Below are 16,446 nucleotides of genomic sequence, written 5' to 3'. Positions count from 1 at the left end.
TGGCAGACGTGCGGATGGAGTCCTGCTTCCCTCTATTCCCAACCTTACATGGAGCCCTCAGACTTGCATCTGCTGGGCCCCTCCCCAACGTCTGTGTCGCTGACCCTGGTCTTGTGTGATTGCAGCTGGGCAGGTGCACCAACAGCGTGGTCAAGCACGAGCTCATGCGCCCGTCCAGCAAGGCGCCACTCCTAGTGCTGTGTGAAGACCACCGGGGCCGGATGGTGAAGCACCAATGCTGTCCCGGCTGTGGCTACTTCTGTACAGCGGTAAGTGCCCAGCCCGCCGTGCAGGTCCCCTGCTAAGCATACTAATGCCAGTGCTTCCTCCCTCCCTCCCTCTGCTGGCTGACAGTTGTGGCAGACACCTTGCAGCAGCTCCTGTCCGGGGGCTCACCTGGAGGCCACCTCCTTTAACACGCTCTTTTTTTTTGCTCCATGTGAGTCTTCAGTCTCCCGGGGACAGCTGGGACATGTGAGCTGGTGCCCTCAGCTCTCCTCCTCCTGCTCAGTGTGTTTGAACGCACCGTGGCCTTGCTCCTGGGCGGGCCTGCCTCGCCTTCTGCTTTGCCTTCATCTCTTGGTTTAGGGTCTTTTTTGTCACTTACTTCGTTTCACATATACCTGTGCCCATAAGAACATGTGGAGCCTTGCAGTTCACTTGGCCCACAGCTGATCCCCCCACACAGGCTAGGAGCTTCTCTGCAGCATCTGCTCCTGGGATTTCACCCCTGTGTGCCCTTCTTGTCTTCCACATCTTTTTGCTTCTCTGTGTCCAGTGACCCCTAGCTCCTGGCGAGAGCATACTGCTCTCAGCTGCTTCTTATCCCGCTGGGGCTTTACCTCCTTCGTCCCAGTGAGAACCCTTTTTTGAGGCCATCAGGGGTTTGCTGGACGTGCCCCTCAGTGGTGCTGGGTCATCTCTGCAGAGCATTGTTCGTCCTGACACTTTCTTCCGAGATTCTCTTTCCTGGTTTGTCCTCTGGGGGTCCTTCTTGGGATCTGGTCTTCTGTGCGGTCTCTCTTTGGGTTAGAACAGCCCGAGAGTGAGGCCTTGGCCTCCCAGGGGGTAAGGGGCAGTCAGGTGGCTTCTCCACACTTTACTCTCTCTCTTTAAAACAGCAGTGGGGCAGGGGGTCATCTGGGTGGCTCAGTTAGTTAAGTGTCTGACTCTTGGCTTTAGCTCAGGTCATGATCTCAGGGTCATGGGATCAGATTCTGATCAGGCACTGCACTTAGTGGGAAGCTCTTGCTTTCTCTCTCTCAAATAAGTAAATTAAAAAAGAGAGGGATATAAAAGAAAAGCAGCAGGGGTATGTGTGGACCCACCATGGATGTGGGATATGGTCTTCTGCTTACGTAGCCAGGGACTGGGAGTGCTGGGTGGCCTCAGGGCCTCCGGCCCCATGCCGCTCGCATATAGGTTCAGTGGCGCTTTGTTTCCTTTCATACATGTTAGCCCTAATTTCAAATGATAATTTCTTGTCTTCCTGTTTTCAGGGTAATTTTATGGAGTGTCAGCCTGAGAGCAGCATCTCTCACCGCTTTCACAAAGACTGTGCCTCTCGAGTCAATAATGCCAGCTACTGTCCCCACTGTGGGGAGGAGATCTCTAAGGCCAAAGAGGTGACCATTGCAAAAGCGGACACAACCTCCACCGTGACGCTGGCCCCCGGGCAGGATAAAAATTCCTTGGTGGAAGGCAGGGCTGACACTACCACAGGCAGGTATGTGCCTGGTGCAGCCTCAGTCAGCTGCTCTGGAGATGTGTCTTTAAATGCTGAGCCCTGTATGTGTGTGTGTGCAGGCACAGCCCTGCATCTGTTGCATACGAGTTTACTGTGAAACCTTAGGTTTAGCTGCATGCATACTGCATTATATTTTGATAGCCCTATGAAAATGAAAAAAGATGTTCCTCTTTTAAGGGAAGGGTTCATTTTGGGAATATATAACATAGTAAATATGGCACTGATATAGAGAAAAGTAAAACTTCATTGAAGGCCATTTAAAAGAGCCTTGAATTATATCAAACTAAATACTGACAGAAGGCCAGTTCCTTCTTGTTTTTCTGTGTTAACCCTGCTAATCTATACATGTTGCATACTTTGAATCAGATTTCCAGGAGCATTTCCTTTCCCTGGGGAGAGCAGAGGGTTTGATAGCTCCAGCTGGGAACCTCATTTGCAAAAGCAAACTTGAACAAGGTCCTGTAATCCTTGGAAAAGCCGCCCTTACTTTGAATGTCACTTTTTTCTGGGAATTTACTCCTGAAGTGGACTCTGATGCACGGACTGAACAGAACAAGTCTGAAGCTGTTTTCATGCTCAGAAGAGCAGCATAGCTGGAAGGGTTGGAGGAAATAATTTTCTGTGTTTTCATTGGTTTCCACAAGGAGCAGTTTTTCATGTGGCTAAAATTGAGTGGGTTTTTTGTTTCCTTCCCTTAAAGCACTGCTGGACCCCCGCTGCTGGAAGATGGCAAGCCACAGAGTACAGCTCCCCAGGCAGCCGAGGGCTTCGACCCCACAGGGCCAGCCGGGTTGGGAAAGCCAGCCCCTGGCCTTTCGCAGGGACCAGGGAAGGAGACCTTGGAAAGTGCTCTGATTGCTCTGGACTCAGAAAAGTAAGAACCAGTGTGTGTTTTCAGACGTGGCTCAGGGCCTGACCCTCTGACATCTGCTCATCTGGACATTCCTTCCTTCAGGTTTCTTCTCCCTCTGTGTCAGCCACTGGGCTGTTTGCGCCCGTGTGTCTTTAACTCCCCCAGTGCTTCCAGTATGGCCACAGTGCATTCCCAAGGGTCTGTACCCCGTGTGGCACCCCTGAGGGTCACTGGGCTCCCCTGAAGGGTTAGGGGGTGTTCCTAAGGAGGTCACTGTAGAATGCTTCAGCTTTTTGATTAATGTTGTTCATCCAGGACAATTCATATATTTTTATACTGTTTCAGGAAATTATTACAAATTGTCTATTACATAAGAGCAAAAGGTGACTTCTTTGAAGTTATAGGTGAGGACAGTCCTGGTGAGCCTTTTGTACACATTTCCCCTGGATATTGTTGACCTCTGGCATTGACCTCTGGACATAAGTGCAAATGCTGCTTGGCTGATTCCTCATCTGTGAAATGAAGGGTTGGGTCAGGTGGGAACTCCCAGTGGTGTTGCCCTGTAGGATGGCCCTAGGTCTGTAACCTGTGAGCCAGGCAGGTGCCTTCTTCCAGGGAAGCCCACCAGCCTAGCTCACAGGGCCTCAGGCCAGGCCACACCCTCCCTCGGGGCTGTGTGCCTGTCTGCCGGCAGGGGTGTCTTCGTGGTACTCTTACTTAGGGGAAGCTCAGCGTTGGGACTCATGGCCGAGTTGCCCGTAGCATCCACTCTGTCTCTAGCCTCATCTGAGGCCCTGATGTTATGCTGACTGTTGTGTCCACCAGCCACGCTTACCAGGCCCAGACCGCATCCTGCTGAAGGGGGCGGGCTGGGCCAGGTGTGACAGCACTGCTCCTACCATCTCGGCCTCCCTTGACCCCATGCTGCAAAGAGATGGATCATTGTTGTCACAGTATGCAGAAACCTCAGGAACCATTCTCCTGTTGTGGGTGAAGAAGATAGTTGCTCGTTTCTGTTGTTTTTTCCTGTGAGATGCCTGAGCCTGATGACTTTGGTGCCCTTGACCCTGAGGCATCCGCAGGTAGATGTCATCTAGGCCTTCCCATCCTACAGAGTGCTTCTGTGCGTGTGTATGTGGTGGCCAGTGAGCTGGGAGCCAGGGTGGGGTACCTGGTGGTCACCACTGTCCGTGCTTTCCCCCCAGACCCAAGAAGCTTCGCTTCCATCCGAAGCAGCTGTACTTCTCCGCCAGGCAAGGGGAGCTGCAGAAGGTGCTGCTCATGCTGGGTAAGCGGCCCGTCACTCCCACTGGGGGTTGGTGCCTGTCGCTGAGGCCCAAGGAGCAGGTAGTCATTTGTTACCTTTTCTCAGGAGGTGGGTCTCATTTTTTTTCCTCTTTATCTATTTCTTATTTCTCTGATCTGCGGCCACTGGTGTTCATCCTGTGCACCATGTTCATACTCTGTTATTCGTGGCAATAGAAATGTTTTTATGAATTTCTCATTTTAAAAGAGGAATTAGGTGTATGATTAAATTAAGAGAAAAGGTAGACTCAGAAAAAGGAAGATGAGTGAGCTGGGGCCAGCTGTGGGTGGAGCAAGATGTGCTACACTCATGCTATGGTTGACATGCCTGCTGGTGCTCTTAGACCCTTCCCAGTTCTGTTCTGGCCAAGGAAGGGGCAGTATTTCGATTCCAAGCTCACAGCTCGAGGCTTTGTTTCTCTGGGCTCAAAGGAGTGATTAAAAATCCCTTTATTTGATAATCAAAGAAAGTGAACGATTTGTTCTAGAAATGTAAGTTATTCAGTGTTGAGCAAAATGGCAGTTTTAATTGCTGAGGCAAGGTGGGGTTGCCTGGCTGCTCTGTGGCTGGTCAGCCAACTATTCGCAGCAGGCCTGCCGGGATCATGTGTACCAAGCCACGTGTGTGCACAGCTGCCCTGTGAGCCTGTTGCCCGTGTACTCAGCAGCTGCCCCTGGCCTGGGGAAGGCTGAGAGTAGGAGTGTTTGAAAATGCAGAAGGGACCCCAGAGAAAATCTGGGAGCCCCTGCATTAAGGGTGGTGAGGGAAGGGGTTTATACTGTGAGGTGATCCCTGGCAGTGGGCCACCTGGTGAATTTTGTGTGAAGCTGGCATGCTTCCTTTTGTGTCTCATCAGTGTGCTTGGAGCCTGGCTTCCCTCTTACCTACACACAGGACAGTATTGTGCAGTGCTGGTTCCCAGTGGTCTGTCCACTCAGGCCTTCATGACCTCTCTGATGTGGTGGGAACCAGAGGCTGCGTCCAAGATAATCAGTGAAACCTATTTGTTTGCAGTTGACGGAATTGACCCCAACTTCAAAATGGAGCACCAGAACAAGCGCTCCCCGCTGCATGCCGCTGCGGAGGCTGGGCACGTGGACATCTGCCACATGCTGATTCAGGTCTGCACTACTCTCCACAGAGCCCTCCACCCACTCTCTCTTGTCTTTGTCGAGTAAAATAACACGAGATTTATAGTCTGAGAGCTAAAAGTCAAACAGCGCATACTGACTCCCAGAGAAAACCCGTTTCTGTTCCTCTATCCCGGCTGTCAGGCCTGCGGCTTCTCTTGGGCGTTTACCAGCGTGTCGGACAATTATGTGCTGCTTATACTGCACTCTTTTGATTTGCTGTCTTTGTTTCCATTTTACATTGGTTTTTAACATCAGGTACTGACTGGGGAGCGTGGGAAGGCTCAGCCCTGGCACGCACCCCATCCTTCCACCAGTCCTCCTCGATTGATGGTGGCTTGTGCTGCTGAGGCAGTGGGGGCCCTGGGGTTGGGCATGCACATCAGTATTCCCACAGCTGGCTGTGGTGCATACCAGAGTGTGCTTCTATTGTCTTTGGCCTCCTGCTGGTTCACTCCTAGCAGGGGGGGGGGGGGGCCCAACAGACGGCGCCCTGTCTCCGTGGCACCCGGGAGCCCTGCTGCGCGCTCCCATGCCTCCTCCTCTGGGACACCCCTGCGCAGACCCTGGCCTATGTTGGGTCCACTGTCTGCTGGAGACAGTTTCAGGTGGATCCTTTATGTCTGGATGTTTCAGGAGATGTCCTTGAACCCGTTGGTCTGAAATTTCACCATGATGCAGCGGTCTTTTGAGTCTGGGGTGTGTCCTGTTGACTAAGCATTCATGTGCCTCGTTCTGGGGTTTGTGGGTGCCACCTGGGCGTGTGTTTCTGGGCCCACCCTCCAGAGCCCCTGCTCCCACATTAGGCTGTATGGACTCATTCTCTGGTCTCTGCGTCCTGCTGCGCTCCAGATCTTTCTTTCCCGTTCCTCCCCAGGCAGCGTTCTCGACCTCACCCTGCAGCTCCTCTGGGATGTTGAATCTGTGCTCAGACCTTGAGATTCCCAGTCCTTTCTTGCTCCCTCAAAGTTCCTTTTTTGTACCTCTGTTCTTCTCTTGTTTCTTTGAAGATATTATGGTAATTTTGGAGTTTTATGCTGCTCTGTTCATTTTGGTATCATTTTTAAAGTTTTCTTTCCTCAAATGCCTGATGATTCCTGCTTGTTCATATCTAAAGTACTAAAATGCTGATGGAGGGTGCTGGCCTTGTCTCCATTGGGTGCCCCACAGACACTGCTGTCTGGAGAGGGGTGCATGTGGCTGCCTCCTGCATGTGTCTCTGTGGGAGCCAGGGGTGTCCATGGTGGGGAACCCGAGCTGCTCCCCCCCTCAGCCTGCCTGTGTCTGTGTTGACCCCACGGCTTCTGCTGGCGCGTCCCCGCTCTCCCAGTGTGTTTTCTTACCAATGTTCTGACCGGTGCTGATGGAAGCGATGGCTGTGGGCAGAGCAGGACATGACCCCATTGATGTTTGCATTTGTATCTTAGGAGAGATGCACCATTGGTGTAGATTCCTGGCTCCATCTCATGCCAGAGAGCCCTGCTTGGACGTGTCTTGTTAAGTAGCATGTTGCTAGGTTTTTAAAAAGCTCAGTGTCATCATCTTGGTGTTTTAATAGGAACCTTTAGTCTAGATAATATTTACTGTAATTTTTAGCATTTAAGTGTATTTCTGATGTCATACTGTTGTTTTGATTCTTAGTCTTTTCAAACACGTACATTTTTAAAAATCTCTTTGTTGCCTTCTTTTGGGTTGATATTTGTTTTGTCTCATCCTTTCTCTTTACTCATGTGGAGGTTACATACTCTTTTTTTCTCACCTCCAGAGGTCACTCAGTGGTCTATGTGCAGGTGTCTTAAGACGGACAAGATGAGGGAGCTGCGGATGTTGAGGGAGGGTGGGAGTGCCTCATACTACCTTGGTAGCTTGAGCCATTTTGGAGGGAACCCCCCAGAGGCCTTGGGCGTGAGTTTAAGAGAAGGCTAGTAGGACTTGGGGTGGCTGAGAAGGTTGCTCAGAGTGGTCACGCACCAGTCGGTTCTTGGCGGTGATGGTGGTAGGCAGCTGATCCAATGGAGGAGGAGCTCACTGGAGAGAAGTCAGGGGCAGCTGGCATGGCCATCAAGGCAGTGACCATGAGTGCTGGTTAGTGCTCTGAAGGAGAGGACGGGGGGCAGCACTCCAGTGGGATGCCCTCCTGTCTCCGTTCTGAGCCGCCGCAGAAGGCATGGATATGGTTTGTGCTTCTGCAAGGGTGGCCCGGAGGCCCAGTGCTGTGTGGAATGGTGGCAGGGCAGGGTCGCCCTTGATGGTCCTGTGTGCTGTGTGGGGTTGGGGTGGGGGCTGCCCAGGCCTCTCCTCAGCTCACACACCAGTGTGGGGGCTTCGTGGGAGACATTTCCCTGGACTTGGAATTCTAGGTTGCTGGTTGTTTTCTCTCACTTCATTTAAGGCATGGTTCCACTGCCTTCTGACTTCTGTGCGTTCTTTTGAGAAGTTTGCTTGTTACTCTTGAAACGATCTATTTTCTCTTTGGCCTTTTTTTTTTTTTTTTTTTTTAAACATTAAAGCGTGTATATGTAAGATGCATACAGGAGAGTCCTTAAGGTATAAGTATTCTGTTAATAAATGTCCCTAAGTGGTTCCCACCTCACCCTGGGTCAGGACACAGCCCTGCCCACCCTCCCGGAGGGGCGGCTCTCCAGGCTCTTACCTGAGAGCCCATCTCTACATCTCTCCGGTTTGACCACCGTACAAGCACTTTCAAATCATGAGACTTACCTGTGTCTGCCTTTATGTTCATTGAGTCACACAGTAAGAATTCTAGTGTGTCTGCTTTGGTCCCAGTCCTGCCCCTGCCACCCCCAAGTCAGTCACTGTCAGGGAGAGTTGAGGCTGCAGGAGCTCTGTGTCTTAAACTGCAGAATAAAATGTTATCTCCTGTGGAAAACTCTTTCTAGTGTTGTTCTCTGAGACCCTCTGCACTGACCTGATGTTGGGTGGCCCGGGCTGCTCACTCCCTGAGCTGGGAGCCTGTGATTTTGTGTATTTTCCTCCTTCTAGGACCTGAGCTGCTTTCCTGAGATTCCCCAGGAAAGAGGTGGAGTGGGTTTTCTAGTTTGTCCCAAATCCAGGGGTATTGTTTCTTGGCAGTTCCGCTTTGCTGGGGTGTCTCTCACCCCACACCGTCCACTGGGTGGGCTCTGGTTCTACGGCCTCTCTCCAGCCCCAGAGCAGCACTGAAGCTGCCGACTGCTGTTGCAAGCTCGCAGCCTTCTGTGTTCCTGTGCTGTCAGGGCTGGGGAGTGCTCCCTCACAGCCAGCATCACCTGTGAAGAGCAGTTTTGAGATCTTTCCATCCTGTTTGATTTTCTTCCTGAGGTCTCACTGAAAACAGCTCTTACTTCATTTGGGGCCCAGCCCACTGTGGTGTGGCATGCCCTGCCGCATGTTGCTGTTTGAGTTTTTTTTTTTTTTTTTTTAATTTTTTATTTATTTATTTATGATAGTCACACAGAGAGAGAGAGAGAGAGAGAGGCAGAGACACAGGCAGAGGGAGAAGCAGGCTCCATGCACCAGGAGCCCGACGTGGGACTCGACCCCGGGTCTCCAGGATCGCGCCCTGGGCCAAAGGCAGGCGCCAAACCGCTGCGCCACCCAGGGATCCCCTGTTTGAGTTTAATTGACAAATGGCAGGAAGTATGTGCTGCTCAGGCACTGAGCTGTATTCCCTGTGCTCAGAGCTGTGCTGATCACGGGTGAACATCTAGCTCCAGGATGGCATCCCAGCCACTGGTCACTCACAGCAGCTGCCTTATCCTGGATCCAGGCACATGTCCCCCCTGACGGGTCACCTCCATCTGCTCCCCAACTCTCGAGTGCCCATTGTCCTGTCCTCCTTGTGTGTTACTGCTGGGTCTGAGCTCGCCATCCACCTGCTGAACTTCTAAACGGCTACGTCATGAGCCTTTGAGGGGTTTTCTAACAGAGGAAGGTGTGCTCTAATCATCACAGAGCCTGGAGGGGAGGGACAGAGCCACACCTGTTGCACAGATCTCTGAGCCTGGGGACCTGCCATGGACTGCACATACCTCACGAGCTGCATGCACACACCTTGCTTATCCACACAGGGTCTTGCACACACTGCACGGTCACGCAGGGAGGTTTTGGGGAAGGTGTGGGGGTTGGGGCCTGCCTGGTGTGTGGCCTGGAGTCTCTCCAAAGTTCATCCTGCTTTTCCCGTAAGACCCACTTCCCTGTTCTCACCATTGTCTCTGGTGGGAATCCTATCAGTCAGTGGGAATTCCCCAGTCAGGGAAACCTGGTTTAATGTCTTCTTTGTATTCTCCTTCCATCTCAGGGTTCTTGGGGATTCTTTGGTTTTGTCTCTCGGTCTTCCCTACCTTCTCCTGGTGATGATCATTTTCTTCTGGGCCAACTTTTGTGGTGTTAGTTCTGATTGTCTGTGTGTCCCTGGGAGGACCTCTGAGTTCTTGTGTGGAGCTGGTCACTTGTTGCCCTTGATTTTGGATGAGCACCCTGGAAGTCAGTCGTGGATCTTCAGACCTGTCCCTGGGAGTCAGGGCCTGGTCCTCTGACCCCTGACCTTGCGTTGGTGCCTGATCTTCAACTCTGTCTGTGGCCCCCAGCCCCATCCTGCCCTCTGGAATTTGCCAGAAGTCTCATTCAGGGTTCCCTGAACTACCTCAGTCCCATGGTTTCCCCATGCAACACTCTAGGTCTATTTAAAAATATTGTAACTCATTTTGTTGTTACTTTTGTTTTTAATTGTAGATAGTAAGATTTTCCCAGTATTTATTTTATAAAGTAAATGCTAGCTTTTGGTACATCGGTCTAAGGAACTAGACAGTTTTTCCCCCATGGGAAAGGGTTTTTAAATTGTGAGGGAGCTGATTTGCTTACAGCACACAACACATTTTAACGTTGGAGGCTACTTAAGTTTCACACATACTGGAGTTTATCTCTGTGTCTTTTCTGGACCACTAGCTTTCCAAGTACATACTTTGTTGGAAGAATTAGAAGTTGCTTCAAAATTCTTAGTACTGGAAATCAGCTTAAAACAGCCAGAAAAAAGAGGTCAGTGAGTCAGGGTGTCCTTTGGTCACTGTAGACCAGGTCACTGCCCATCTGCTGGCTCTTGCAGAGCAGCCCCCACATTCCTCCATATCACTTTTCATTTCTTTTTTCTTAAAGATTTTATTTATTCATGAGAATACATACAGAGAGAGAGAGAGAGAGAGAGGCAGAGACACAGGTAGAGGGAGAAGCAGGCTCCATTTAGGGAGCCTGACATGGGACTCTATCCCCAGTCTCCAGGATCACGCCCTGGGCTAAAGGTGGCGCTAAACCGCTGAGCCACCCGGGCTGCCCTCACTTCTCATTTCTTAAAGTTATTGTCACTAACGTGCTGTAAACATTTTCTGTCAAGAAATGCTCGTGTTGAACTGAAGGTTTGACAGTAGTAGAGCAGTCATGTCTTTGAATTTGGTTCTGAAGACTCCGTTACAGTTACTAGAAATGATTTTAGCTCATGAGATCTTTCTGCTTGCAAGTGTTGGGAGCATCTGAATGCCGGGCGGGGGCTGCAGCAGGAGCGCTCTACCTACACACCTGAGCTGTCCTGGTTTCACTAGGCGGGCGCTAATATCGACACCTGCTCAGAAGACCAGAGAACCCCACTGATGGAAGCAGCAGAGAACAACCATCTAGATGCAGTGAAGTACCTCATCAAGGCCGGGGCCCTCGTGGATCCAAAGGTACGCTCCCTGCTCAAAATCACACCCCTGGTTTGTATAGAAATTTCTCAGAAAGATAAACAGGGACCACTTCCTTGTTGAAATGTCTTCAAGAATTGGTAGCCATCAAACATCCATCTCTTTGTCAGGAAGGAGCTCTTAGTTCACCTTGCCTGGTTACTGGTTTATGTGAGAAAATTCTAGTGAACTTGATCCTCTGTGCCTCACAATAGACAAAGGGACGAATAAGCTTGCTGTGCAGAGGTCTGTAGCTTCCTTCATTTTTTATACTTTTCCTCTTCTGACTTCCACTTGGAGCAATTAGCACCCCCCCAAAGCTTCCAAATTGGGAAAGAAAAAGTAAAATCTCTGTTCATAAAAATGGCATGATTTTATATGTAGAAAACCCTAAGGAATATACACAAAAATCTGGAACTAATAAATGCATATAGAAAAATTATAAGATATAGAATCAATACAGAAATATCAGTTGTATTTCTGTACACTTGAGATGAGGTATCCAAAAAGGAAATTAAGGAAACAATTCCAGTTATAATAGCCTCAGAAAAAGGACAGGCCAGGTGGCTCAGCAGTTTAGTGCCACCTTCAGCCCAGGGCCTGATCCTGGGGTCCCAGGATTGAGTCCTGTGTCGGGCTCCCTGCATGGAGCCTGCTTCTCCCTCTGCCTGTGTCTCTGCCTCTCTCTCTCTCTCTCTCTCTCTCTCTGTGTCTCTCAGGAATAAATAAATAAAATCTTAAAAAATAAAAAGCATCAAAAAGAGTACAATATTAGGAATAAACTGGACCAAGGAGATGAAAGACTTACACAGTGAAAATCACAGAACATTGCTGAAAGAGATGAAGGAAGACCTAAGTACATGGAAACATGTCCCGCGTTCATCGACCAGAAGACTGATCATCATCGAACTGCGAGCACCATCTGGGGTGAACCCCAGAGTCTGTGCAATCCCTGTCAGAATCCCACGGCTGTTGTGTACAGATAGAGGAAAACCAGTCCCGAGAGGCCTCCAGATCTCAGGAGACCCTGAACAGCCAGACGATCTTGCAGAAGAACAAAGCTGAGGCCTCGAACTCCTTGACTTCAGAACCGACCACAGAGCTCCAGGAATCCACACAGCACGGTGCTGACGTAAAGACAGACATACAGATGATGGATAGAATGGCCCAGAAACAAACCCTCATGGATATACCGTGGTTTCTGGGGATGCCAGGACCATTCAGGGGGAAGAAAGGGAAGTCTTTTTAACAAATGGTGCTGGGAAAATGGGATCTCCACATGGAAAAGAAATGTTTTGGGCCCTTAATTTACATCATATTTAGATAATAACTCAGAATGGATCAAAGACCTAAATTTAAGACCTACAACCATAAATCTCTTAGAAGAAAAGATAGAGGAACATCTTCATGATATTCATTGGGTCTAAGCAATGACGTCTTGGATAAAACAGTAAAAGCACAGATAATAAAATAGATAAATGTCTTCAAAAATAAAAACTTTCATGTGTCAGGGCACCTGGGTGGCTCAGTCGATTAAGCGTCTGCCTTTGGCTCAAGTCATGATCCTGGAGTCCCAGGATCAATCCTGCATCAGGCTCCCTGCTTCACCCTCTGCCCCTCCCCTACTTGTGCTTTCTCTCTCTCTCACTCACACTATCAAATGAATAAAATCTTAAAAAAAAAACAACTTTCCTGTGTCAAAGGACAGTATCTAATAATGAAGAGACAACCCACGGAATGGGAGCAATAGTCATAAATCCTAATGGCAGATTCCTTTCTAGAATATATAAAGAACTCCTACCACTAAGTAGCAAAAATCCAACGCAATTCAAAAGTGGGCAAAAACTTGGAGTAGCCATTTCTCCAGAGAAAAGTAAGTGGCCAATTAGCACATAAAAAAATGCTCAGCATCACCAGTTATCAGGAAAATGCAAATCAAAACCACAGTGAGATGTCACCTCACGTCCCTTGGGGCAGCAGTTGTCTAGGAAAGGGAGATAAGTGCTGGCAAAGATATGGAGAAATTGGAACCCTCATGCATTGCTGGTGGGAATGTCAAATGATGCAGCTTCTGTGAAGACAGTTTGATTATTCCTCAGAAAGTTAAACATAGAACTACCACGTGATCCAGCAATTCCCATCCTGGGTATTTACCCAAAGAAGCTGAAAACAGGGCCATGAATGGTCTTTGCTCCCCCACGTTCTCATCAGCATTGTCCACAAAGCAGGAAGGTGGAAACAGTCCAAGTGTCCACCCACAGAGGGATGGATTAGCCAAAAGTGGTCTGTGTGCATCATGGGCGTCCCTCAACCTTAAACGAGAAGGAAGTCCCCAGCACAGGTGATGTGCTGAGTGAGACAGGCCGTCCCAAAAGGACACATCCTGTAGGATCCACCTGTGTGAGGACCCAGAGTCAAACTGAGAGACTGGAAGTAGGTTAAAGGTTATGGGGACAGCGGGTATCCCTCTTTGTGGGCACCCAGCTTCCATGTAGGATTGGGGTGGTGAGGGCTGCATGGCAGTGCAAATGGGATCACTGCCACCAGATCAGACACAATCTCACATTACGTACAGGTGTGCATAAGTAGCCACAATAAGAACATGAATGTGATATTGTCATCTTCCATATTAATACGTATTTTTCTAATAAAAAATTTATACTGTTCATAGTAACTTACCAACTTTTTTCCATCAAATTATCATTTTTTCTGTTATGAAATACTATTTTATAACATTATTATAAATGTTATAATATTTATATATATATAAATGTATTTCAGGTGGGTATTTCATGATGCGTTGGTATCCCTTTTAGTCAGATTGGCTTATTGGTCAATATTTATGTTTTCAATTTTTTTTTTTCAATTTTTTTTTAAGATTTATTTTCAGAGAGAGATCATGCGAGCATGTGAGCAGGGGGAGGGACAGAGGGAAAGAATCTTAAACAGACTCCTCAGTGAATGAAGAGCCCAGCATGAGGCTTGATCCCTTGACCTCAAGATCACGACCTGAGCTGAAACCAAGAGTCAGACAATTGGCGGAGCCACTTAGGTGCCCTTATGTTTTCAGTTTTCATTCTACACAGTGCTTCAATTAACATTTTTTTTAGCCAAGTTTTTGCACATGTCTGGTTTCTTTAGGACATATTTCTCAGTGTGGAATTGTTAGATTAAAATATATAATCATTTTTAAGGGTTTTTATATTTCTTTCTGAAGTCACCAAGTGTCAAGCACTCTTCCATCTGCTCTCACCCGTGGTGACTATGGCAGGTTTTTTTTATTTATTTATTTATTTATTTATTTATTTATTTATTTATTTATTTATCTATCTATCTATCTATTTGTTTATTTATTTATTTATTTATTTTAAAGATTTTATTTATTCATGACAGACACACAGAGAGTGAGACAGAGGCAGAGACAAAGGCAGAGGGAGAACAGGCTCCATGCAGGGAGCCCGATCGATGTGGGACTCAATCCTGGGACTCAATCCTGGGAGTCCAGGATCATGCCCTGGGCTGAAGGCAGGTGCTAAACTGCAGCCACCCAGGGATCCCTATGACAGGTTTTTAAAAAATATTAACAGTTTGATGTGCAAAAATGGTTACCTATTTATTTGTCCTTTTACTATTTAATCAGCTTGTCTTAAAAACACTTCTTGGTATATAGTTATTTATATGTTGTATGAATATTTTTTCAAACTTTAGTCTTTGCTTTTTTTCTTTTCTTTTTTGCAATCTGGAAACCTTTATTATTGTGTAAATATCTATAGATAACTATCACTCCTCTCTATTATCATGGGCGGGCGAGTCCCGTATTTACCCTGTTCTCTGCTGGGGCACAGATTTCCAGCCTCATCACAGGAGTCAGTGCCCAAGATAAACAGAGACAAGAAGGTTAGTGTTCAGGGATTTACAGAAGCAGCTGGAACCTGCAGACAAAGGACCCAAGAAGTATCAGTAGGTCACGGGGAGCAGACATCTGGAGGGGATGGCTCATGGATGAGCTTAGCTGTAGATGGGTACAGTAGAAGAAAGTGGTCACTGAAATGGAAGACTGGTCATTAAGATTAGTCTGAAAAACAGGTTGTAGGACAGTTTCCAGCTGACATGTAATTGGAGTTCCCAGAAAGAGGGGAGGAAGAATCTGATAGAAAAAAATACTGGAAAAATGGTCACAAGCTTCCCAGATTTGGTAAGAAAGAATCTGTAGATCTAAGAAACTGAGCAAACCTCAGACTAGATAAATATTAAAGAATTACCACACACGCATTGTGGTTGGACTATTGAACTGAAAACAAAATCTTAGAAGCAGCCAAAAAACAGCACATGATACGTAGGTTAACAACATTACAAAACAATCACCAACTTCTCATCTGAAACAATGGAGAAAGAAAACAAAATTATCAGCCTAGAAGGCTGCATTCAGTAAAAGTAACCCTCAAAGAATAATTGTGGAATAAAATACTTCCAGGTGAACAAAAGCTGGTGGGATTTATCAGTACCTTGGCATAACAGAGGTGTGAAAGCTGCCTGAAAGTCAGCCCAGGAACACTGCGTAGGAAGAGCTGCTGTTTTCTTTAAATTTCCTGAAAGACAAAGGCTGTTTAAAGCAGAAATACCTTTACGAGGTGGAGTTCCTGCCAATTTAGAAGTAAAATGTGGCACCAACAGCACTGGCAGGAGCCATTGAATGGAATCCTGCTGTGGGAGGATCAATCTGAGCAGACTGATGGACTGATGACGGGAGTATCATCATCTCCAGAGAAGGTACAAAAAAAATCATTGAAGAGAAATACAGCTCTAAGGGAAGTTCAGGAAGATCTAGTAGAGGAAGTGAAGTGGAATACGAAGCAGTGTTTCTATAACTACAGGCAGGAAAAGAGACTGAAAACCCGAGTGGAAGAAGAGCCCTGCCCTTTCCAGGGGGACAGCATGCCTGAGGACTGAGCACGCCTGAAGCCGCCGTATGCTGCAGGTGTTCACGTCAGTGGTCACACAGGTGGATGGGAAAAGGGTGGAGAACATGCATCATGCAAGTGGTGAACTTTTAGAAGAGGTAAGGTCATCTTTGTGGTTCTAGCATAGGGAGAGATTTCTTCAGTAAGACACAGAAAGTACAGAAGTGATTGATAAAGTCAGGTGCATTGGAATGAAGAGTTTATGGTTAACAAGATGTCACAGCGTTCAGAGGCAGGCTACACACTGCCAGAAGATACTGTGATATACTGGCAAGTGGTTAAGGAAGCCCCACAAACAAAAGAGCTCAAAAGAAAAATGGGCAAAGAATGAACAGCCCGCCCCTGCTGAGGCAGCAGACACAGAGAAGGTGCTCAGCCTTTTGAAAACCACCCTGAGACACCACTGTGTGGCCCCTGGATTTAGTGGGGTGCCCCTGCCCCCAGGAGGAAGTCCTTCTCCTCAGCTCTGGGATGCGTGCTCGGGCGAAGGTTCTGCGGTACTCAGTTCACCTCCGAAGAGCATAAAGTAAGACAGCTGGGAGCACTGGAAAATAAGGCAGGCCCTTACACCAGCAGCCATACATTCTTGTATTTATCATACAATTAACATTTTAAACACCAGTAATACAGAGTTAAAGTGTGTGGGTTTTCTTGAGAAAAACAGGTTTGCTGACTAACTTCAGACTTGGTAAGAAATATGTTAAACAGTGTGTGAAAATCTCAGATTACTGCTCA

General features: G+C 47.9%; 1 protein-coding gene across 7 annotated transcripts in view; it reads left to right on the top strand.

Annotated features, from left to right (window-relative positions):
• EHMT1 (euchromatic histone lysine methyltransferase 1) overlaps nucleotides 1-16,446 on the top strand; it is a 144,487-nt gene that overhangs the window by 106,175 nt on the left and 21,866 nt on the right. For all 7 annotated transcript variants that reach the window (XM_035720406.2, XM_035720404.2, XM_035720408.2 and 4 more), the window contains 6 exons: nucleotides 126-269; nucleotides 1,500-1,726; nucleotides 2,448-2,621; nucleotides 3,806-3,888; nucleotides 4,921-5,027; nucleotides 10,631-10,753. In XM_035720406.2, coding sequence (XP_035576299.1) covers nucleotides 126-269; nucleotides 1,500-1,726; nucleotides 2,448-2,621; nucleotides 3,806-3,888; nucleotides 4,921-5,027; nucleotides 10,631-10,753 — 858 coding nt within the window. The remainder of the gene's footprint in view (nucleotides 1-125; nucleotides 270-1,499; nucleotides 1,727-2,447; nucleotides 2,622-3,805; nucleotides 3,889-4,920; nucleotides 5,028-10,630; nucleotides 10,754-16,446) is intronic.

The sequence above is a fragment of the Canis lupus genome, chromosome 9 (genome assembly GCF_003254725.2).
Source record: "Canis lupus dingo isolate Sandy chromosome 9, ASM325472v2, whole genome shotgun sequence".
NCBI lineage: Eukaryota > Metazoa > Chordata > Mammalia > Carnivora > Canidae > Canis > Canis lupus.
This window is presented reverse-complemented; position numbering and strand designations above follow the sequence as displayed.